This window comes from Choloepus didactylus, chromosome 1 (assembly GCF_015220235.1).
Source record: "Choloepus didactylus isolate mChoDid1 chromosome 1, mChoDid1.pri, whole genome shotgun sequence".
In the NCBI taxonomy this organism is placed as follows: Eukaryota; Metazoa; Chordata; class Mammalia; order Pilosa; family Megalonychidae; genus Choloepus; species Choloepus didactylus.
In genome coordinates this window covers 98,218,667-98,244,216 of record NC_051307.1, presented here as the reverse complement: position 1 = coordinate 98,244,216, position 25,550 = coordinate 98,218,667, and the positions used below count along the sequence as shown (strand labels likewise).

The 25,550-nt window shown below is 37.9% G+C and overlaps 1 protein-coding gene across 3 annotated transcripts in view; it reads right to left on the bottom strand.

Moving 5' to 3' along the window:
- The window catches only part of ATP13A4 (ATPase 13A4), a 212,941-nt gene that overhangs the window by 57,832 nt on the left and 129,559 nt on the right, over positions 1–25,550 (bottom strand). For all 3 annotated transcript variants that reach the window (XM_037838137.1, XM_037838118.1, XM_037838129.1), the window contains exon 8: positions 24,507–24,576. In XM_037838137.1, coding sequence (XP_037694065.1) covers positions 24,507–24,576 — 70 coding nt within the window. The remainder of the gene's footprint in view (positions 1–24,506; positions 24,577–25,550) is intronic.

Genomic DNA, 25,550 nt, shown 5'->3' with positions numbered 1-25,550 from the left:
AAAAGAATCTGTGGTACTAGATTAGAATTGGAGGTATCAGTAAACTCATGGTTTGAGAGAGAGAGAGAGAGAAGGAGAGAGAAAGATTGTGGGGGGAATAATATAGATGTAAATATGTATTTATATATTAATATATACATATTTAATTTGTTTGCTTGCATGTTTATACAGATGTTCCCTAGTTCTGTCTACTGAGAAAGCCTGAGAGCAGTGAAAACCCAATAACAAAGAGTAAATCCAGTGCCCAAATCTTGCTTTCTAAATTCCATTACCCACGCCACCCCCCAAAAAAAATCAGGGTTTCTTAAAGAAATGACTAAATACAAGGCTAGGGCAAAAAAAAAAAAAAAAAAAAAAGCTAAGCTAGAACCTCTTGTGACAAAAAGTAAAGAAGTGCTCAAATGTCAAATGCTCAATGAATGATGGGGACATGCCAAAAAGGTATAGAAACCAGTTTAAAGGGCTCCTGCTGCCCAAATTGGAACAGTATCAGCATCAATGTAAACAATAGTAATGAACTATAATCATTGAATAAAATAGGAATCCATGACTCCATGATGATATGCATAAATGAATAAATTAACAGGAAGAAAATAAAAAGCTTTTCCTTACAGTAAACTGTCAAGTAATTAATGTAGAAGGAAATATGGAATTAGAAAATCACTACTTGGCAACTATCAGAGTAAAACTGATTTTGCCAAGAAACATCAATGGACACTAAAACTAGTAGATGAAAATTTGATGAGAATGGTTTATTTATACAGCTTCAAAGTATTTATCAACAAAATAATTATTAATTACAAACGGAAAAAGAGTAAATTGACAGAGAAACCAGGAAGACAGTATCTTAATCCAAGTTGACATCTCCAGTAATAGGATAAATTGAAAACATGCATCACCTGAGAGGATAAATTGAAAATATGCACCACCTGAGAGGATGCACTAAGAACACAATATCACGTCTGTGATATTCCAGCCAAAAATGCATAACCTGAACTTAACTATGAGGAAACATCAGACAAATCTAAACTGAGGGACGTTTCACAAAATAACAGTTAAGAGTCAAGGTCATGAAAATCAAGGAGAGATTGAAGATTAAAGAGACTTCGTAGGCAAAGGCATCGTGTGATCTTGGATTGGATCCTTCACCTACAGAGAACATTATTGGAACAACTGGCAAAATTTGAATTGGGGCTGAGCATTAGTTGATAATAATGTGTCAGTGATAACTTCCTGATTTTGAAGATTGTGCTATCGTTTCTACAGGACAATGCCTTTGTTTACAAGAAATATGCACCAAATATTGTATGATCTCACTGAAAGTGTGAGGGTCATGGAGCCATGCATCAGCAACTTATTCTCAAATAGTCCAGGAAAAAAATTTATTTGAACTATTCTTACATTCAAAAACAGAAAAAGAATTGAGAAATATACATAAGATAACATTTCTCACCTATCTGATTAGAAAAATCAAAAGGTTTGCCAGCATATTCTGTTGGAAAGACTGGAAAAAAACAGGATCTCTCACTTATTTCTGGTGTGGATGCAAACTGACAGAATCTCTGGAAAAAAATTTGGCAATTTCTCTATAGCCAAACTATATGCATTTATTTTTTAATCCAGAATTATACTTCTTAAAATCGATACCAAAGATACACTGGCAAAAATATGAGTATATGTACACAAGGCTTTTTTCATATATATGTGTGTATATTTTATATATATGTGTGTTTATGTGTATATAAATATAAATATATATATAAAACAGAAGTTGTGAGTTTACAAAACAACCATGATAAATACAGGTTTCCCATATATCACCCCACACCAACACCTTACATTGGTATGGAGTATTTTTACCATTAATGATGGTACTTTTTTTTAATAATTGAACTGTTTTTTAAAACAGCAGAAATATTATGAAAATAGCTCTATCATCCATTATTTATATTAGGTGTATTTTTTCCATATACCACTCTATTATTGCCACCTAGTATTATTATCTTATATTTGTTATAACCCATGAAAGAAAATTCTTATATTTGTACCATTAACTACCATCCATCAACTACGATAGGGTTCACTCTCTGTACAGACTTATGTTTTATCTTTTAATTTTATTCTAGTAATATACACATCCTAAATTTTCCACTTTTAACCACAATCATCTATATAGTTCAGTGTTGTTGATTACACTCACAATAATGTAACTACCATCACCACCATCCATTTCCAAATCTTCATCATCATCCAAAATAGAAATGATGTACAAGTTAACATAAACTCCGTATTTTCTAACCCCAATCTATCTCCTGGTTACCTATATTCTAGATTCCAACTATATGAGCTTGCTTATTATAATTAATTTATAACAGTGAGATCTTATAATATTTACCCTCTTGTGCTTGGTTATTCTACTCAACATAATGTCCTCAAGGTTCATACATGTTGTCACATGCATCAGGACTTCATTCCCTCTTACAGCTGAATAATATTTCATTGTATGTATATATGACATTTTGTTTATCCATTCATCAGTTAATGGACACTTGGGTTGCTTCCAATTTTTGGGAATTGTGAATAATGCCACTAAGAACATCAGTGTGAAATCTGTTCACTACCCTGCTTTCAGTTCTTCTGGGTATATACCTAGTAGCAGTATTACTGGATCATATGGCAATTCTATACTTAGCTTCCTGAGGAAACACCACACTCTCTTTCACAATGGCTGCATCATTTCACATTCCCACCAGCAATGAATACATGTTCCTATTTCTCCACATCCTCTTGAACACTTGAAGTTTTCCGCTGTTTTTTTTTAAATTGTGGTCATTCTAGTAGGTGTGAAATGATAACTCATTGGTTTTGATTTGCATTTCCCTAATAGCTAGTGATGTTGAACATCTTTTTGCCATTTATATTTAGTCTTTGGGAAAATGGCTATTCAAGTCCTTTGCCCATTTTTTATTTGGGTTGTTCATCTTTTTGTTGCTGAGTTGTAGGATTTCTTTATATATTCTGGATATTAAACCCATATCAGATATGTGGTTTCCAAATATTTTCTCCCATTGAGTAGGTTGCCTTCTCACTTTTTTGACATCTTTTGATGCACAAAAATATTCACTTTTGAGGAGATCCCATTTATCTATTTTTCCTTTCATTGCTTGTGCTTTGGGTGTAAAGTCTAAGAAATCATTGCCTACCACAAGATCTTTCAGATGCTTCCCTACATTTTCTTCTAGGAGTTTAATGGTCCTGGCTCTTATATTTAGGTCTTGATCCATTTTGAGTTAATTTTTGCATAAGGTGTGAGAGAGGTGTCCTCTTTCATTCTTTTGCATATGGATATCCAGTTCTCCCAGCACCATTTGTTGAAGAGACTATTAAGTCCCAGTTGAGTGAACTTGGCAGCCTTGTTAAATGTAAATTGGCCATAAATGTGAGGGTTTATTTCTGAATTCTTAATTTGACTCCATTGGCAAATATATCTATCTTTATGCCAGTACCATGCTATTTTTATCACTGGAGCTTTTTAATATGCTTTTAGAATAAGGAAGTGTGTATTCTCCAATTTCTTTCTTCTTTTTCAAAATGTTTTTGTTATTTGGGGCCCCTCACCCTTCCAAATAAATTTGAAAATTGGCTTTTCCATTTCTGCAAAGTAGGCTGCTGGAATTTCAATTGGGATTGTGTTGAATAGGTAAATAAATTTAGATAGAATTGACATCTTAATATTTAGACTTCCAATCCATGAACAAGGAATGTCCTTCTATTTATATAGGACTTATTTGATATCCTTTAGCAATCTTGCTTCATCTCCTTGAATTGATTTAGGATATTTATTTGAACTTGTTTGACTAGTTCCAAATTCTGTGTCTCCTCTGACATTTTAATTCCTTTTTTTGACTGGTCCATATCTTCCTGTAAGTATGGCTTGTAATTTTTTGCTGATATCTTAGCATCTGATTATGTTGATTAGTTTGCTCTGAAGGTCAGTTTCTCTCTCTTGCCTAGGGTTTTATTGTTGATTGGCTTTGTGTTAAGGTACACCTTTGGCTCAGAAAAGACTGAGAGAATGCTTCATTTCACATTTGCCTTGTTTGATCTTCTTGATACGTGGGCTAAATACAGAAAAGAGCACATGCCAATACAGGACCAATTTCAAAAGACTAAAAGATGTTTTTGTAATCCTAAGAACAGGAGCAATATATATGTATTATTTGCATGATTTTTCTATAAACCCTCAACTTCTCTAATAAAAAAAAAAAAACTGGTAAAAAAAAAGAGATAAGACAACTAAATGATCAGGATAGTTTTTTAAAGTGAAGATCCACTTTCAGCTAAGATGGAATAAAAAGGATTTAGATTTATCTTCCTACCTGAAACAACCAAGGAAAACAACACAACCAAAAAATAATGGATTTTAGACACTGAACACAAAACAACAAAAGACCATGATTCCTTGTCAGTATTTACCCATACAGCAACTGTTAAAAAAAAAACTGAGCAAGAGGAGAGAGAAGATGGCAGCATAGAGAGGAGTGGAAGCTAAGCAGTCCCCCTGGAACAACTACAAAAAACCAGAAACAACTAGTAAATAATCCAGAATAATTGCAGGGGGACAAACGAGACCATCCACTCATCATACACCAACCGGAAACGGGAGGAATGCCCAAGAACACAGCATAAAATCTGTAAGTAAAACCTGCGGATCCAAGTCATGAGACCCCCTCCCCCATAGCCCAAGCTGCAAAGCCTCGTGGTGCCAGAGAGAAACTCTCTCCCAGCAAGCGAATACAGCTCAGCTGAGCTCCAACTGGGGTTTTAAGTAGCGAGTGTGAACTGCTCACTACAGGTACGAATCCCCAAAAAACAGACAGAGGCTTTGGGTGACAACTGACCTCGGAGAGCCGGAGGGTTGCCTTGGACTAGGTCTGAAGGGGACTATCTGTTTCTTTTTCGGCTCAGTGGAGAAAGCCCCAGTCATTTTCAGTTTCCAGGGCTGTGACTCAGAGAAGGGTGGAGACAGCACAAGAAGAGAGAGAGACCACTGAAATGCTAATGACCTCCCCCTAGGGGGTCTACCTTCTCTAAGAGGAAAGGGGTGGGGCCCTTTCCATTCAGAACCAGACCCCAGAGCCTGGGGGAACACAGCCATACCTCCTCACACTAGTCAAGAATTATAGGCTAACAGGCATCACCTGCTGGGCAGAAAAGCACAGTGACCTGAGGCATCACAGGGTGGAGCAATGTTCTATGACACACCCTCAAGGAAACCAGATACTGAATATTTCTTCCCTCTGGGACCTGAGCCTGTTCTGGTCTGGGAAAACCTGATTTGGATAACCAAGGAAATCATGCCTAGACAACAGAAAATTACAACCTACACTAAGAAAAACAAAGTTATGGCCCAGTCAAAGGAACAAATGTACACTTCAACTGAGATAACAGGAATTTAAACAACTAATGCTAAACCAATTCAAAAAGTCTAGAGAAGATATTGCAAAAGATATAGAGGCTGTAAGGAAACACTGGGCATATATTAGGCAGAAATCGAAAGTTCAAAAAAACAACTAGTAGAATCTATGGAAATGAAAGGCACAACACAAGAGATGAAAGACACAATGGAAACATACAACAGCAGATCTCAAGAGGCAGAAGAAAACACTCAGGAACTGGAGAACAAAACACCTGAAAGCCTACATGCAAAGGTGCAGATGGAGAAAAGAATGAAAAAATATGAGCAATGTCTCCGGGAACTCAAGGATGAAACAAAGTACAATAATGTACATATCATTGGTGCCCCAGAAGGAGAAGAGAAGGGAAAAGGGGAAGAAGCAATAATAGAGGAAATAATTAATGAAAATTTCCCATCTCTTATGAAGGACATAAAATTACAGATCCAAGAAGTGCAGCGTACTCCAAACAGAAGAGATCTGAATAGACCTACGCCAAGACACTTAATAATCAGATTATCAAATGTCAAAGGCAAAGAGAGAATCCTGAAAGCAGCAAGAGAAAAGCGATCCATTACATACAAAGGAAGCTTAATAAGACTATGTGTGGATCTCTCAGCAGAAACCATGGAGGCAAGAAGGAAGTGGTGTGATATATTTAAGATACTGAAAGAGAAAAACCGCCAACCAAGAATCCTGTATCCAGCAAAGCTGTCCTTCAAATATAAGGGAGAGCTCAAAATATTTTCTGACAAACAGACAATGAGAGACTTTGTGAACAAGACACCCACCCTACAGGAATTACTAAAGGGAGCACTACAGAGTGATAGAAGACAGGAGTGCATGGTTTGGAACACAATTTTGGGAAATGGTAGCACAACAATGTAAGTACACTGAACAAAGATAACTATGAATACTTTTGAGAGAGGAAGGTGGGGAGCATGTGAGACACCACAAGAAAGGAGGAAAGATAAAGACTGGGACTGTGTAACTTGGTGACATCTAGAGTATTCAACAGTTGTGATAAAATGTACAAATATGTTCTTTTATGAGGAAGAACAAGTAAATGTCAGCCTTGCAAGGGGTTAAAAATGGGGATTGGGGGAGGGATGCAATCAACATAAACTAGAGACTGTAACTAATAGAATCATTGTATTATGCTTCCTTTAATGTAACAAAGGTAATATACCAAGGTAAATGCAGATAAGAGGGGGGGATAGGGGAGGCATGTTAGACACTTGACATTGGTGGTATTGTCTGATTCTTTACTCTACTTTAAGGTTATTTTTCCTTTTGCTCCTTCCTAGCTGTCATTTTTTTTCCCTCTTTCTTTTGCCTCTCTACCTTCTTTGACTCTCCCTCCTTCCTTGTGGAAGAAATGTAGATGCCCTTATATAGACAGTGGTGAAGGTGGTGAACACATAAATATATGACCATACAGAGAAACATTGATTATTTACTTAGGATAGAATGTATCGTGAGTGAACAAAACCATATTAAAAAAAAAATGAGTTGATGACAAAACCTCGAGGGCGATATACTGAGTGAAATAAGCCAGACACATAAGGACAATTATTGCAGGGTCTCACTGATAGGAACTAATTATAATATGTAAACTCATAGACATGAAATATAGGGTACCAAGATATAGGATGAGGCTTAAGAATGGGGAGCGGTTGCTTAGTATGAGCAGAATGTTCAACTAGGATGAACTTAAATGTTTGGAAATGAACAGGGGTGTTGGTAGCAAGATGTGAGAATAACTAACAGGACTGAATGGTGTATGAATGAGGTGGAAAGGGGAAGCTCAGAGTCATATATGTCACCAGAAGGAAAATTGGAGATCAAAAGATGGGAATGTATAAAACTGAATCCTATGGTGGGCAATGTCCACGATCAACTGTACAAATACTAGAAATCACTTCCATGATTTCTAGTATGACAATACAACTAGAAGTTAATAATAGAGGGGCATATAGGGAAGAAATATATACCTATTGCAAACTATATGCTACAGTTAGTAGTATTTCAACATTTTTTCATAAACAGTAACAAATGTACTATACCAATACTACGAGTCAACAATTGAGGGGGTTGGTTAGGGATAGGGGAGGATTAGAGTTTCCTTTTCTTTTTTTCTTTTTTCATCTTTCACTTTATTTCTTGTCTGGAGTAATGAAAAGTTTCTAAAAATTGAACAAAAATTAAGTGTGGTGATGGATGCACATCTGCATGAGGGTACCCAGGGGCAAGTGATTGTACACTTTGGATCTTTAGATAATTGTATGGTATCTGAACAATCTCAATAAAAATGGGGAAAAAAAAACAGAATTAGGAAAAAAAACCTGAGCAAGAGATCAGACTTCAATTAGAGATATGAATGAAACTAATTTGGTGATGACTAAGGCAAATCAGACTAAATGGTAAAGGACATTACTGACAGTGTCTTAAAACTTCAACTGCTGTATAATACCAAAGGAAGAGATGTTTATTGGGTGCAAAATCTATATTTTCTGTAATACAGTAAATAATTTAACTTGAATGGTCAGTTTATTCAAACACCATAATTACATGGAACTTTGAATAGGAAGTGAGATCTGGTTGGTTTGTATAGGTTAGTATGATGCCCCAATTCAACCCAAAGTAATTTGAGCAGAGAATAAAAAAGTATTACACTCCTGATGAATTGGGGGGAAATGCAGAATATTAAACTTCCCCACCTGGGGAATTACTTCCTTACCTTGGGAATATTCTCACAAGCATTGGGGTCTCCCAATTTAGAAGTCTGGGTCCTTGATCTTGGGGCTTGCCCTTTTGAAGTTTGTTACTGCAAAGGAGAGGCTGAGCCTACTTATAATTGTGCCTGAGAGTGTCCTCCAGAGAACTTCTTTTATTTGTCAGATGTGGCCTCTCTCTCTAAGCCAATTTGGCAGGTAAACTCACTGTCCTCCCTGCTACATTGGCCATGACTCCCAGGGTTGCAATTCTCCCTGGCAACGTGGGACATGACTCCCAGGGTTGCAAATCTCCCTGGCAACGTGGGACATGACTCCCAGGGATGAGCCTGGATTTGGCATCATGGGATTGAGAAAGACTTCTTGACCAAAAGGGAGAAGACAAATGAAACAAAATAAAGTTTCAGTGGCTCAGAGATTTCAAATGGAGTCAAGAGGTCATTCTAGATGTTATTCTTACGCATTAAATAGATATCCCTTTTTAGTTTTTAGTGTATTGGAATAGCTAGAAGGAAATACCTGAAACTGCTGAACTGCAACTGAGTGGCTTTCATTCTTAAAGATAATTGTATAACTATATAGCTTACATGGTGTGGCAGTTGGATATATTATGTCCCCCCAAAAGCCATATTCTTTAAAGCAGTCTTATGGGGGCAGACTGATTTAGTCTGTTGATTAGAGTGGAAATGTTTGATTAAATTATTTCCATGGAGATGTGTATCCCACCCATTTAGGGTGGTCTTAAGTAAATCACAAGAAAGCTCACAGATAGGGGAGCTCAAAGCAGATGAGAGAGACTTTTGGAGAGACACTTGGGAGCTGATAGAGATGCTCAGAGATGCTTGGAGTTGTGGACAGTAGGACATTTGGAGATGCTAAGCTAAGGAAACACAGGAACTGAGAGGATCTGAAACACAACCCAGGACCAGCAGTGCCAGCCACATGCCTTCCCAGTTGACAGAGGTGTTCCGGATGCCATCAGCCATTCCTCAGTAAAGGCATCCTCTTGTTGATACCTTAGTATGAACACTTTAATGGCCCTAGAACTGTAAGTTTGTAACCAAATAAACCCCCTTTATAAAAACAAATCCATTGCTGGTATGTTGCACAGTGGCAGCTCTAGGAAGCCGCAACACATGGTGTGACTGTGTAATTGTGAAAACCTTGTGGCTCACATTCCCTTTATCCAGTATATGGACAGATGAGTAGAAAAATGGGGACAAAAATTAAATAAATAATAGGAGCGATGGGGGGATGGGATGTTTTGGATGTTCTTTTTTACTCATTTTTTCTTTTTTAGAGTAATGAAGATGTTCCAAAATTGATTTTTGGTGATGAATGCACAACTAATGATGATGCTGTGAACAACTGATTGTACACTGTGGATAATTGTACAGTACGTGAATTTATCTCAATAAAACTGAATAAAAAATAAAAATAAATTTTAAAAAAGACAGTGAATCCTATAGAGCAAATGAGGACGCTCTACAGTTTCCCAGTTCACTGCTGTTAGAGTTTCCAGGCTACTATATGGAGAGAGTAGGAACCCATACAAAGCCCAGAAGACTCCCTGGAATAGAGCACAGTGATGAGAGTCCAGGGAGAATACGGTTACTTGAGTTCATAGGACAGACCACCAGGGAGAGATCCAAAGATCTGCAGAAAGTCCCCCTTTAAAATTCAGATGATTACTAGTCAGTACATGCACATGAGGGAACTACTAGCAATGAACAACTGGAAATTCATATATAAAAATATCACTTACAATAGCATCAAAAATATGAAATAATTAGAAATAAACCTGGGTGGGGTGGGGCAAGATGGTGGAGTGGTGAGGTGTACATTTTAGTTATTCTTCCAGGGCAGTAGGTAGAAAGCCAGGAACTGCGTGGACCAGACATTGCAGAACAATTGGACTTTGGGCATACTTCATACAACACTCATGAACACGTGGAACAGCTGAGACCAGAGAAATCTGTAAGTTTTTGTGGCCGGGGACCCACACCCCTCCCTGTGAGGCTCATTCCCATGGAAGGAGGGGCCATCAGCACTGGGAACGAGGAGGGAAAACTGCAGTTGTGGCTCTTATCAGAAGCTCATTCTACTGATCCAAACTCCAAGCATAGATAGACAGAGACCAGGCATCAGAGAATCCAGGAGCAGCCAGCCCAGCAGAGGGGAGATGGGGATAGCAAAAACAGCAAGAAAAACCCAAAAATAAAAGTGGAGACTTTTTGGAGTTCTGGTGAACACAGAACAGGGAAGGGCAGAGCTCAGGCTGAGTCAGGCTCATATGCAAATCCAAAAGGCAAATTTCTTTGTCTGAAAAACTGGTTTCTCTGCTCCCTGGAGCATTCCTTACAGGCTGTAATCTCCTTGTCTCTTAGCATTTCGATAGCCCATTAGAACTGCAAGGAGGGCCCTTCCTTTTTTTTTTTTTTTTTTTTTATCTTTTTCTCTTTTTTTAAAACCATTCTCTAAGAAGCCCAATACAGAAAGCCTCAAAGACTTTCAATTTGGGCAAGCCAAGACAAGAGCAGAACTAAGAGAGCTCTGAGACACAAGGCAATAAGTCCAGAGGCTGAGAAAATTTACTAAACACCACAACTTTCCAAGAAAAGGGGGTGTCCCCTCACAGCCATCTTCCCAGTGGGCAGGGAACACTCCTGCCAGGTGCTGGCTCCACAGCCCAGAGCTGCCCCAGACAACCCAGTGTGATGGGAATTGTTGCCAACAACACATGCACACACCACAAAATCGGGTGTGGCCATTAGCCTTTCCCACACCCTCAGTTGGTGGTCCCAGAGTTGGGAAGATGGAGCAGTGTAAATTAACATGCCCCATTCAGCCATACTTTCAGCAGACTGGGAACATCCCTACACAGCCCTGCAGCCCAGAACCACCCTGGGGGGACAGCGCTCACCTGTGACATAACACAGTCATCCCTCAACAGAGACCTGGGGGTGCACAGACTGGAAGAGGGACCCACTCACAAGTCTCAGGGGCCATACGCCAATACCAAGGACTTGTGGGTCAGTGGCAGAGACAAACTGTGGCAAGACTGAACTGAAGGATTAGACTATTGCAGCAGCTTTTAATCTCCAGGAATACCAGGGAGATTTCATTGTTAGAGCTGCCCCCCCTCCCTGACTGCCCAGACACATGCCCCATATACAGGGCAGGCAACACCAACTATGCATGCAAGCTTGGAACATCAATTGAACCCCATAAGTCTCACATACCCACTCACCACAAAGACAAAGTGAGGGAGAACTGGCTTGAGGGGAATAGGAGGCTCACAGACGCCACCTGCTGGTTAGAGAAAGTGTACTCCATGAAGCTGTAGATCTGACAAATTAGAGATAAGGGTTTTAATTGGTCTACAAATCCTAAAAGATCCCTATCAAGTTAAGCAAATGCCTAGAGGCCAAAAACAACAGAAAATTTTAAAGCATATGAGAAAACCAGATGATACGGATAACCCTAGCCCAAGTACCCAAATCAAAAAGATGAGAGGAGACACAGTACTCAGAGCAAGTAATCAAAGAACTAAAGATGAATGAGACCATGGCACAGGATATAAAGGACATGAAGAAGAGCATGGCACAGGATATAAAGGACATAAAGAAGACCTTAGAAGAGCATAAAGAAGAAATTGCATGAGTAAATAAAAAAAAAAATAGACGATCTTATGGAAATCAAAGAAACTGTTGACCAAATTAAAAAGATTCTGGATACTCTTAGTACAAGACAAGAGGAAGTTGAACAATGAATCAGTGACCTGGAAGACGACAGAATGGAAAACAAAAGAACAAAAGAAATAATGGGGAAAAAAATCAAAAAAATCGAAATGGACCTCAGGGATATGATAGATAACATAAAACGTCCAAATATAAGACTCATTGGTGATCGCAAAGGGGAAGAGAAGGGTAAAGGCCTAGGAAGAGTATTCAAAGAAATTGTTAGGGAAAACTTTCCAAATCTTCTAAACACCATAAATACACAAATCATAAATGCCCAGTGAACTCCAAATAGAATAAATCCAAATAAACCCACTCCAAGACATATTCTGATCACACTGTCAAATATGAAAGGACATAAAGAAGACCTTAGAAGAGCATAAAGAAGAAATTGCATGAGTAAATAAAAAAAAAAATAGACGATCTTATGGAAATCAAAGAAACTATTGACCAAATTAAAAAGATTCTGGATACTCTTAGTACAAGACAAGAGGAAGTTGAACAATGAATCAGTGACCTGGAAGACGACAGAATGGAAAACAAAAGAACAAAAGAAATAATGGGGAAAAAAATAAAAAAAATCGAAATGGACCTCAGGGATATGATAGATAACATAAAACGTCCAAATATAAGACTCATTGGTGTTCGCAAAGGGGAAGAGAAGGGTAAAGGCCTAGGAAGAGTATTCAAAGAAATTGTTAGGGAAAACTTTCCAAATCTTCTAAACACCATAAATACACAAATCATAAATGCCCAGTGAACTCCAAATAGAATAAATCCAAATAAACCCACTCCAAGACATATTCTGATCACACTGTCAAATATGGAAGACAAGGAGCAAGTTCTGAAAGTGGCGAGAGAAAAGCAATTCACCACAAACAAAGGGAACAGCATAAGACTAAGTAGTGAATACTCAGCAGCCACCATGGAGGCAAGAAGGCAATGGCATGACATATTTAAAATTCTGAGTGAGAAAAACTGCCAATCAAGAACTCTTTATCCAGCAAATCTCTCCTTCAAATTTGAGGGACAGCTTAAATATTTCACAGACAAATAAATGCTGAGAGAATATGCTAACAAGAGACCTGCCCTACTGGAGATACTAAAGGGAGCCCTACTGACAGAGAAATAAAGAAAGGAGAAAGAGCTATGGAGAAAGGTTCAGTACTAAAGGGATTCCGTAAGGGTACATTAAAAGACATTAATAGAGAGAGAGAAAAAATATATCTGACAAACATAAACCAAAGGATAGGATAACTGATTCAAGAAATGCCTTCACAGTAATAACATTGAATGTAAATGGATTAAACTCCCCAATTAAAAGATATAGATTTGTAGAATGGATCAAAAAAAATGAGCCATCAATATGTTGCATACAAGAGACTCATCTCAGACACAGGGACACAAAGAAATTGAAAGTGAAAGGACTGAAAAAAATATTTCATGCAAGCTACAGCCAAAAGAAAGCAGGTGTAGCAATATTAATCTCAGATAAATAGACTTAACATGCAAGGATGTTATGAGAGACAAAGAAGGCCACTATGTACTAATAAAAGGGGCAATTCAACAAGAAGAAATAACAATCATTAATGTTTATGCACCCAATCAAGGTGCCACAAAATACATGAGATAAACACTGGCAAAACTAAAGGAAGCAATTGATGTTTCCACAATAATTGTGGGAGACTTCAACACATCACTCTCTCCTATAGATAGATCAACCAGACAGAAGACCAATAAGGAAATTGAAAACCTAAACAATCTGATAAATGAATTGGATTTAACAGACATATATAGAACATTACATCCCAAATCAGCAGGATACACATTCTTCTCTAGTGCTCACAGAACTTTCTCCAGAATAGATCATATGCTGGGACATAAAACAAGCCTCAATAAATTTAAAAAAATTTAAATTATTGAAAGCACATTCTCTGACCACAATGGAATACAATTAGAAGTCAATAACCATCAGAGACTTAGAAAATTCACAAATACCTGGAGGTTAAACAAGATGCTCCTAAACAATCAGTGGGTTAAAGAAGAAATAGCAAGAGAAATTGCTAAATATATAGAGACAAATGTAAGTGGGAACACAACATACCAAAACGTATGGGATGCAGCAAAAGTGGTACTGAGGCGGAAATTTATAGCATTAAACGCATATATCAAAAAGGAAGAAAGAGCCAAAATCAAAGAACTAATGGATCAACTGAACAAGTCAGTAAATGAACAGCAAACCAATCCTAAACCAAGTAGAAGAAATGAAATAACAAGGATTAAAGCAGAAATAAATGACATAGAGAACAAAGAAACAATAGAGAGGATAAATAACACCAAAAGTTGGTTCTTTGAGAAGATCAACAAGATTGACAAGCCCCTAGCTAGACTGACAAAATCAAAAAGAGGGAAGACCCATATAAGCAAAATAATGAATGAGAAAGGTGACATTACTGCGGATCTCGAAGAAATTTAAAAAATTATAAGAGGATACTATGAACAACTGTATGGCAACAAACTGGATAATGTAGAGGAAATGGACAATTTCCTGGAAACATATGAACAACCTAGACTGACCAGAGAAGAAACAGAAGACCTCATCCAACCCATCACAAGCAAAGAGATCCAATCAGTCATCAAAAATCTTCCCACAAATAAATGCCCAGGGCCAGATGGCTTCACAGGGGAATTCTACCAAACTTTCCAGAAAGAACTAACACCAATCTTACTTAAACTCTTTCAAAACATCGAAGAAAACGGACACTACTTAATTCATTTTATGAAGCTAACATCAATCTAATACCGAAACCAGGCAAAGATGCTACAAAAAAAGGAAAACTACAGGCCAATCTCCCTAATGAATATAAATGCAAAAATCCTCAACAAAACACTTGCAAATCGAATCCAAAGACACGTTAAAAAAATCATACACCATGACCAAGTGGGGTTCATTCCAGGCATGCAAGGATGGTTCAACATAAGAAAATCAATCAATGTATTACAACACATTAACAAATCAAAAAGAAAAATCAAGTGATCATCTCAATAGATGCTGAAAAAGCATTCGACAAAATCCAACATCTCTTTTTGATAAAAACACTTCAAAAGGTAGGAATTGAAGGAAACTTCCTCAACATGATAAAGAGCATATATGAAAAACCCACAGCCAGCATAGTACTCAATGGTGAGAGACTGAAAGCCTTCCCTCTAAGATTAGGAACAAGACAAGGATGCCCACTATCACCACTGTTATTCAACATTGTGCTGGAAGTGCTAGCCAGGGCAATCTGGCAAGACAAAGAAATAAAAGGCATCCAAATTGGAAAGGAAGAAGTAAAACTGTCATTGCTTGCAGATGATATGATCTTGTATCTGGAAAACCCTGAGAAATTGACAATACAGCTACTAAAGCTAATAAACAAATTTAGCAAAGTAGCAGGATACAAGATTAATGCACACAGGTCAGTAATGTTTCTATATGCTAGAAATGAACAAATTGAAGAGACACTCAAGAAAAAGATACCATTTTCAATAGCAACTAAAAAAATCAAGTACCTAGGAATAAACTTAACCAAAGATGTAAAAGACCTATACAAAGAAAGTTACATAATTCTACTAAAAGAAATAGAAAGGGACCTTAAAAGATGGAAAAATATTCCATGTTCATGGATAGGAAGGCTAAATGTCATTAAGATGTCAATTCTACCCAAACTCATCTACAGATTCAATGCAATCCCAATCAAAATTCCAACAACCTACTTTGCAGACTTGGAAAAGCTAGTAATCAAATTTATTTGGAAAGGGAAGATGCCTCGAATTGCTAAAGACACTCTAAAAAGGAAAAATGAAGTGGGAGGACTTACACTCCCTGACTTTGAAGCTTATTATAAAGCCACAGTTGTCAAAACAGCATGGTACTGGCACAAAGATAGCCATATTGATCAATGGAATCAAAGTGAGAATTTGGAGATAGACCCTCAGATCTATGGCCGACTGATCTTTGATGAGGCCCCCAAAGTCACTGAACTGGGACATAACAGTCTTTTCAACAAATGGGGCTGGGAGAGTTGGATATCCATATCCAAAAGAATGAAAGAGGACCCCTACCTCACACCCTACACAAAAATTAACTCAAAATGGACCAAAGATCTCAATATAAAAGAAAGTACCATAAAATTCCTAGAAGATAATGTAGGGAAACATCTTCAACACCTTGTATTAGGCAGCCACTTCCTAGACATGACACCCAAAACACAAGCAACAAAAGAGAAAATAGATAAATGGGAACTCCTCAAGCTTAGAAGTTTCTGCACCTCAAAGGAATTTCTCAAAAAGGTAAAGAGGCAGCCAACTCAATGGGAAAAAATTTTTGGAAACCATGTATCCGATAAAAGACTGATATCTTGCATATATAATGAAATCCTACAACTCAAAGACAAGAGTACAGACAGCCCAATTATAAAATGGGCAAAAGACATGAAAAGACAGTTCTCTGAAGAGGAAATACAAATGGCCAAGAAACACATGAAAAAATGTTCAGCTTCACTAGCTATTAGAGAGATGCAAATTAAGACCACAATGAGATACCATCTCACACCAATTAGAATGGCTGCCATTAAACAAACAGGAAACTACAAATGCTGGAGAGGATGTGGAGAAATTGGAACTCTTATTCATTGTTGGTGCGACTGTATAATGGTTCAGCCACTCTGGAAGTCAGTCTGGCAGTTCCTTAGAAAACTACATGTAGAGTTACCCTTCGATCCAGCGATTGCACTTCTCGGTATACATCTGGAAGTTCTGAAAGCAGTGACACAAACAGATCTCTGCATGCCAATGTTCATAGCAGCATTATTCACAATTGCCAAGAGATGGAAACAACCCAAATGTCCCTCAACAGATGAGTGGATAAATAAAATGTGGTATATACACACGATGTAATACTACATGGCAGTAAGAAGGAACAATGTCATGAAACAGATGACAACATGGATGAACCTTGAAGACATAATGCTGAGCGAAATAAGCCAGGCACAAAAAGAGAAATATTATATGCTACCACTAATGTGAACATTGAAAAATGTAAAACAAATGGTTTATAATGTAGAATGTAGGGGAACTAGTGACAGAGAGCAATTAAGGAAGGGGGAATGATAACGCAACAAGAACAGATAAGCTATCATGGGTAAATTTAACGTTCTGGGAATGCCCAGGAAAGACTATTGTCTGTTGATTTCTGATGGGTATGGTAGGAACAAGTTCACAGAAATGTTGCTATATTAGGTTACTTTCTTGGGGTAGAGTAGGAACATGTTGGAAGTAAAGTGTTATCTTAGGTTAGTTGTCTTTTTCTTATTCCCTTGTTATGGTTTGTTTGAAATGTTTTTTATTGTATGTTTTTTTTATTTTTTTATATCATTAATTAAAAAAATTAATAAAAAAAATAAAAAAATATGCACAGCCCCCTTGAGGAGCTGGTGGAGAATGCAGGGGTGTTGGGCTTCCCCACCTCAATGGTTGCTGATGTGCTCACAGACATAGGGGTCTTGGTGGTTTGATGGGTTGAGCCCTCTACCACAGGACTTGCCCTTGGGAAGACTGTTGCTGCAAAGGAGAGGCTAGGCCTCCCTAAAATTGTGCCTAAGAGCCTCCTCTGAATACCTCTTTGTTGCTCAGATGTGGCCCTCTCTCTCTAGCTAAGCCAACTAGGCTAGTGAAATCACTGGCCTCCCCTCTTCGTGGGATCAGACACCCAGGGGAGGGAATCTCCCTGGCAACGTGGAATATGACTCCTGGGGAGGAATGTAGACCCGGCATCGTGGGACAGAGAACATGTTCTTGACCAAAGTGGGGATGAGAAAGGAAATGAAATAAGCTACAGTGGCAGAGAGATTCTAAAAGGAGCCAAGAGGTCACTCTGGTGGGCACTCTTACGCACAACATAGACAAATCTTCTTAGGTTCTAATGAATTGGAGTAGCTAGCAGTAAATACCCGAAACTATCAAACTACAACCCAGAAACCATGAATCTTGAAGATGATTGTATAAAAATGTAGCTTATGAGGGTTGAAAATGTGATTATGAAAGCTATATGGGCCACACTCCCCTTTGTCTAGTTTATGGATGGATGAGTAGAAAAATGGGAGAAGGAGAAAAACAAACAAACAAACAGACAAAGGTACCCAGTGTTCTTTTTTACTTTAATTGCTCTTTTTCACTTTAATTATTATTCTTGTTATTTTTGTGTGTGTGGTAATGAATGTGTCAGGGATTGATTTTGGTAATGAATGCAGAACTATGTAATGGTACTGTGAACAATCGAACGTACAATTTGTTTTGTATGACTGCATGGTATGTGAATATATCTCAAAACGAATTAAAAAAATAAAGTTTTGGTAATGGATGGTGGTGATGGTAGCATAACATTGTCAATGTAATTAACATCACTAGATTGTATACTTGAAAGTGTTTAAATGTAAAATGTTATGTTGTATATATATTACCAAAACTTGAAAAAAAAAAGATACTGCAGAAAATGCCTGCTTGAGCATCACGTCTTTCAGGGTTCCGCTGCTCCAAGAGCCAAGGGCGGTGTTTGCCGACTCCTCGTGGGAACCCTCCCTGCCAGACCCGATTGCAGGCAGGCGACTTTCGAGAACACGGGGACCCCGGGAGCCGTCGTGGCACAGACGCGAGGCCGGGACCTGGGGAGCGGCCTATGGCTCCTCGCAGCCCCGGAGAAGCCGCGCAGAGGAGAAGGCGGGTCATTGACCACCCTCGCCAATTCAGACCCGGGATCCTCCAGGGAGGAAGCCGCCCATCAGGCGGAGGGGAAAGGTCCAGGCACAGCTCCTGAGGTTAAGAGGATGGAGGGAGGATGCTGTCGGAGGCGGGAGCTTATTCAGCTTCTACCTCCTGAGCCCGAGGAGTCTTCTCTGGCGGTCACCCCTGTCCAGCCACAACCGAGGCAAACCTGATGTCCGTGGAAAGAAAGCGCAGCCTCGGGAGGCCTTCAGGTCAACTCCCACCTTTTAATCCTTTTTAGTGTCTGGAGGGTAGGTGATAGGTCGGACCAGAAAGAAAGCCCATGGTCGTTCGGTTTTTGCCTGCTTAATACTCTACAGAGACAAAGACCAAATTGTGACCTATGGATAAGAGTTTCTGCTGATTTCAACTGCAAAAGGCTCAGTGTCACAGACTTGGGGAAAAAAATGCATTTTGCTCTAAGTTGTGAAAATTCTAAACTACAGAAAAGTACACGATTCGTATTACCTGGAATTACTGCTTTGAGAAATGCCCTTCCTCACCATCCTTCACCACTTGAGAAAACAGAATCTTAGAATGTTGCAATTTGCTAATCAACTGCTCAAGGGTAAGGAATTAGAAGATCCAATTAAAAGCAAAACAAAAACCAAAAGCTTGACAGACACAAAATTCCTTTTTAAAGGAATTAAATGGCGATTAAATGCATAATATCTTTAATACTGATATTTAGTTTGTTTTTTATGTCTTTCCCAGATGGTCCCATAGCACTTTGTATTTCTCCAGAAGACTGCATTGCATTAAAGTTGTTATGGTTAATTGGACATGAGTTAATCCATTCAACCAGGAAGCAGTGGGGAGGGACTGAGTCTAGTATGTCTTTTTTCAAACCTAGCACCGACCACTGTGCCTATAGGTCTCTATTGAGTTTAATGGATGATTGAACTAAGATTGTTCAGAAAATTTGAAGATCCTCATCAATGCAGTGGCACTCCCAAGCTGGCTCGTATCCCTAGCGTATCATCCAACTACGGATCCAGGCTGCAAGCATGGGGATACTTCAGACATTTATTCAATTTATTTTATTAGTTCTAAAACTATAGCAAACATTTGGGTCATAGTGTGAAGCACTGAAGCAGCTTCTCTCAATCCACTAATTTTTAAACCATGGGTTATAACCCATTAGCAGTCATGAAATAATTCTGTGGATCAGACTAACATTTTCAAAACTAAAATAGTCTTAAATATATTAAAGTACTTCTCATGGAGCAAGGGTAAATACGGTTTTGTCAACCTTTTGTTTCAACTTTGGGTCACGATGTAAAAAGTAATTCTTCTTCGTGAGTCATGGTCAAAAACGTTTAGGAGTGACTTAAACGTGCGCGTACCAGCCGCGGGTGTTCAGTAGGGAGAGGCTTAAAGTGGAAACTCCCAGAAAGTCGCACACTGAAAGAGGAACACTGGATTGGCGCATTGACTCAAGGCGGGCTCCACAAATAAGAGAGCGGATTGGCCAGGCCATTGAAGGTCTCGCCCATGATACCTCATAGGCCAATGGCTGTGTGCCTGAGATAGGCGGAGGCAGTGTGAGCCTCACGCACGCTCCTTAAGTAGCGGCTGTGTGGCTGCCCTGGTAGGCTAGCACTGCGACGTCCGGGTTGGGGCTGCAGAGTCAGAGGAGAACGGCGTCGGACGTGTCGAGTCTTTTTCTCGGAACCATGTCTAGGCAAAAGGCAGGCTCCAATACCTCTTCCTGGATTGCTGCTCCTCGGCGAAGCTCAGTAGCGTCCCAGGCGCCAGAGCGGAGGCCGGCAGATGAGCCAAATCGAATAGGTCACGGGGGCCATACGGGAGGAAGAAGTGGTGACTGGAAGGACCCTGCCGGCCCCACGGAACATGTGATCACTGGACCCAAGGAGCTGCCACTCTGCTTTGGATTGAAGAATGACTTGGTCGGCGCAGTGATCGGTTGTGGTGGATCAAAAATAAGAGCCATCCAGGGTACATCAAACACCAAAATACAGGGTATCCTGAAGCAGAAGTCCAAATTTTTGGCAGCAAGGTAATGCAGACAAAATCAAAAGCAGTGATAGATAATCTTGCTAAAAAACAAGAGGAAAACTACCATTCAGAATCTAGATTTGATATTGTTGTATTCCAAACATCTGCTGAAAGAGATATAAGCCAAGATGACAACCTTACAGAAGATCAGCCATTGATAGATTGGGACCAAATTTGACAAGATGCATTGAAATGGGAAAAAGAAAAGTGGGCAAATTTACCTCCAACTAAGAAAAACTTTTACATAGAGTCAGCAAGAACAAGCTCAATGTCACAAGTGCAAATAGACAACTGGAGGTGGGGGCAAGATGGCGGCATAGAGAGGTGTGGAATTTAGTGAGTCCCCTGGAGCGTCTAATAAACAACCAGGAACTAGTATATAATCTGGAACAACTGCTAGGGGACAACCGTGACTGTCCACACATCATGCACCAATCTGGATTGGGGTGGAATGGCTGAGAACACAGCATAAAAACTGAAGGAAAACTATAATATAATGTGTGATGACTTGAAAGATGGCAAAAAAGTCCTATCGTACTTGTAACCTTTGAGGATGCCTTCCAATGTTATCCTGAAGTTATGGAAAACATAATAAAGGCAGGTTTTCAGAAGCCAACACCAATTCAGTCACAGGCATGGCCAATAGTTCTTCAAGAAATAGATCTTATAGGAGTAGCCCAAACTGAAACAAGGAAGAGATTGTACTATTTAATGCCTGGATTTATTCATCTTGATTCTCAACCAATAACTAAAGAAAAAAGAAATGGACCCAGCATGTTAGTCCTTACACCCACTAGAGAATTAGCTCTTCAAGTGGAAGCCGAATGTTCTAAGTATTCATATAAAGGCCTTAAAAGTGTTTGTATATATCATCGTGGAGATAGAGATGGACAAATACAAGACCTTACAAAAGGTGTAAATACCATCATTGCAACTCCAGAAGATTGAATGATCTACAAATGAATAGCTTCGTCTACCTGAAAAGCATAACATACTTGGTTTTAGATGAAGCATACAAGATGTTAGACATGGGATTTGAACCACAGATAATGAAGATTTTATTAGATGTAGACCCAGACAGGCAGACTATTATGACAAGGCTGCAAATACTGTGAAGCAAAATATAATTGTTACCACAGAAGAAGAAAAATGGTCTCATATCCAAAGTTTCCTAGAAAGCATGTCTCCAAAAGACAAAGTTAGTGTGTTTGTCAGCAGAAAAGCTGTGTAAAGTGAGAATATTGATTGCTACTGACTTAGCATCCCGAGGTCTTGATGTTCGTGATGTCACACACATCTATAATTATGATTTCCCCCAGAACACTGAAGAATATGTCCACAGAGTAGGACATACTGGAAGAGCAGGTGAACTGCTTGCCTTTCCCCAGAACTTGCTTGGCTACTTTATCCCTGTCCAACAGGCCTGCAACAGATGCAACCACATCCTCCCTCCACGATTAGCTTCATGCTGATTCTACTCTTTGCTTCAAATAGTGTCACAACATTGAGCTATATCAGTGGTTACTTTAAATTGTCCAAGTTGGCATGCTTATGGAAGAGGAACTCTTTTACCCCTAAGAACTACTGTATATCCCTTTCTGATGTTTTAAATAATTGCAGATTATTTGGATTCCAAATGATGGTTTGCATGACCTTGAATCTTAATACATAAAAATATTTGGATTTATGTGAAAAAAAAAATCTGACAAATAATATGTAAGATTCATACTACAAAGCATTGCTGAGAGAAATTTAAAAACACTTAAATAAATGGAGAGCTATATCATGTTCACAGGTCAGAAGACTCCAGTTTGATAAGATGTCCATTTTCCCCAAATTTATCTATTGATTCAACACAATCCCAATTAAAATCCCAACAGGATTTTTTTTTTAATTTGATGAATATATTATAAAATTCATTTGGAAATTCAGAGGACCTAGAATTAGTCAAAACAACTCTGAAAAACAAGAACAAAGATGAAGGACTAACATCATCTGATTTAAAGACTTACTATAAAACTACATAATGTGTCATTGGTATAATTATGGGCAAATAAATCAATAGAACAGAATAGACAGTTCAGAAATAGATACACTCGTGGAAAAATGATTTTTGACAAAGCTGCTACGCAATTCAGTTGCTAAAGGATAGTCATTCATCAAATGGTACTGGAAAATTTGGATATCTGTTTTCAAAGAAATGAACTTTAATCCAAAAAGCAATTAATTCAAAATACACTACAGATCTAAATGTAAAACTACAACTATAAAACTTCCAGAAAACAACACAGGAGAAAATCTTGGTATCCTGGGTTAAGCAAGATGGTTTAGATATGACACCAAAAGCATGATTCACAAAAGAAAAAAACTGATAAATTGGACTTCATCAAAAGTAAAAACTTCTTCCCTTTGAAAACACTCTGAAAAAAATAAAGATAAGTCATAGACTGAGAAAAATATTTGCAGATTATATATCTGATAAAGAACTCATATCCAGAACATAGAAAAAAACCCTCAAATCTCAGCAATAAGAAAACAACCCAACAAAAGATTTGTACAATCACTTCAACAAAGAAGATCTACAAATGGCAAATAAGTACTGAAAAGATGTTCAATGCCATTAATCATTAGGAAAATGCAAATTAAAATAATAAGAAGGTACTACTACACACCTATTAAATTGGCTAAAATTAAAAAGACTGACCATATCAAATACTGTTAAGAATGTGGAGCAACTAGAACTCTTACACACTGCTGGTGGGAATGTAAACTGGTGCAATCACTTTGGAAAAAGAGTTTCTTAAAAAGCTAAACATATATCTACCATATGATCCAGCCATTCTATAACTACATATTTTTTCCACAAGAATTGAAAGTATATATATTTCCATACAAAGACTTGTACACAAATGTTCATAGCAGTTTTATTTGTAATAACCAAAAATTGGGAACAACCTAAATGTGCATCAACAGGTGAGTGAATGAACAAACTGGTATATCCATATCATGGAATACTACTCAGTAATAAAAAGAATTAAAATATTTATATAGGTAACAAAATACATGAATCTCAAAATGATGATGGTATTCAATCCAAAAAAAAAAAAAAATAGCTCAAGATGTATTATAAAAGACCCAGTAAAGTGCATACTGTATGATACCATTTATATAAAATTCTTAAAAATGCAAATTAACCTATAGTGAGAGATAGCAGGTAAGTGGTTGCCTGAAGATGGGGGACAGTTAGGGGTGGCAAGAAAAGAATTACAAAGGGGCACAAGACACGTGCATTTTAATTTGCATTTTCCTAATGATTAATGGCATTGAACATCTTTTAAGTACTTATTTGCCATTTGTAGGTCTTCTTTGTCGAAGTGATTGTACAAATCTTTTGTTTATTGGGTTGTTTTCTTATTACTGAGATTTGAGGGTTTTTTTTCCTATGTTCTGGATATGAGTTCTTTATCAGATATATAATTAACCTTGTGTTAATGGTTTCACAGGTGTATACATATGCCAAAACATATCAAATGGTACAGTTTAAATAGTTCAGTTTAAAGTATGTCAATTCTACCTCAGTGAAGGTCCTTTTTTTTTAAGGTAAAACGTCCTCAAGTTCCTCATTCTTTAAATCAAATGCACAGAAAAGGATACACATGAAGATAAGCATAGCAAGAGCAATCAGAAATACAAAATAAAATCCTTTTCTGATTTCATATGGACAACCCATAGATGCAAAATAATGGACTTACTTTTTCTTCCACATACAGAGACTGTAATGCTATTATGTGACTCAACTAAACGGTGAAGTTTTACAGATTGCTGGAAAAGAAGAAAAAATAAAGGCTTATCTATTTGAATATAGTTCCCAGGTATTATTCATTAAGGTACTAGCCTTCTTTAGAGATGGAGCACCATCTTGTTGCCAGATGAGTGTACTGGATAGAAACTAAGGACTGAGTACCCTATTACACAAATTAAAAAGCACCCAACTCTTAGTGCTCTTCACCCAGCAATCAGGAGTATGTGATATTTAATAGAAAGGAATGTCCTGGCTTGTTCTTTCCACTCAAAAAAGTTTTTGAAAACCACAAATTTATGTTTAGTTCTTTAAGTAGATGGATAACAGGAAGAATTTTTATCATTCAAGATGTCTGTTTAAATCTAAATATCTTCAAGAACAAAGCATTATTTCCATTTTGGGATCCCCCACACCAGAGTTCTTAAACTATAACTTTACAAAGGGTTTTTTTGTTCCTTCTATTTCCTCAGAGTCTTTTGTTCTAATATATGAGATATGTGAGACACTAAGAGTGAACCAATAAGAAGAGACAAAAGAAAACTGTGATAAAATATATTTGAGTCCACATTTATTGAACAACTATTGTGTGAAAGACCTTTGACCTGGTTATGGGGGCTAAAGGTTCTAGTCATTTAGTGCGTTTATTTTTTTATCCTGATTTTGTCATTTAAGAGTCTCCCTAAATTTCCTAGCTTCATATAATTTACATATCTCATCAATGACCTAAGAATGATGAACAGAATAAGATAAGGTCAAGGACAGAGTGCTATTCTGTTAATTCAGTCTTGTATTCATTCGTGCATTCAGTCAACAAACATTTATTATTATTTATTCATTAGCCAGGCACCATGCTAAGAGATGGGGTGAGAATGGTATTCAAAATAGACATGGTTCTTGCCATCAGAGAACTACAACCTACTGGGAGACATACATTTTAACCAAATAATTACATATATAAATGCTTAATTACAAACAGTTATAAAAAGAAGAAAAA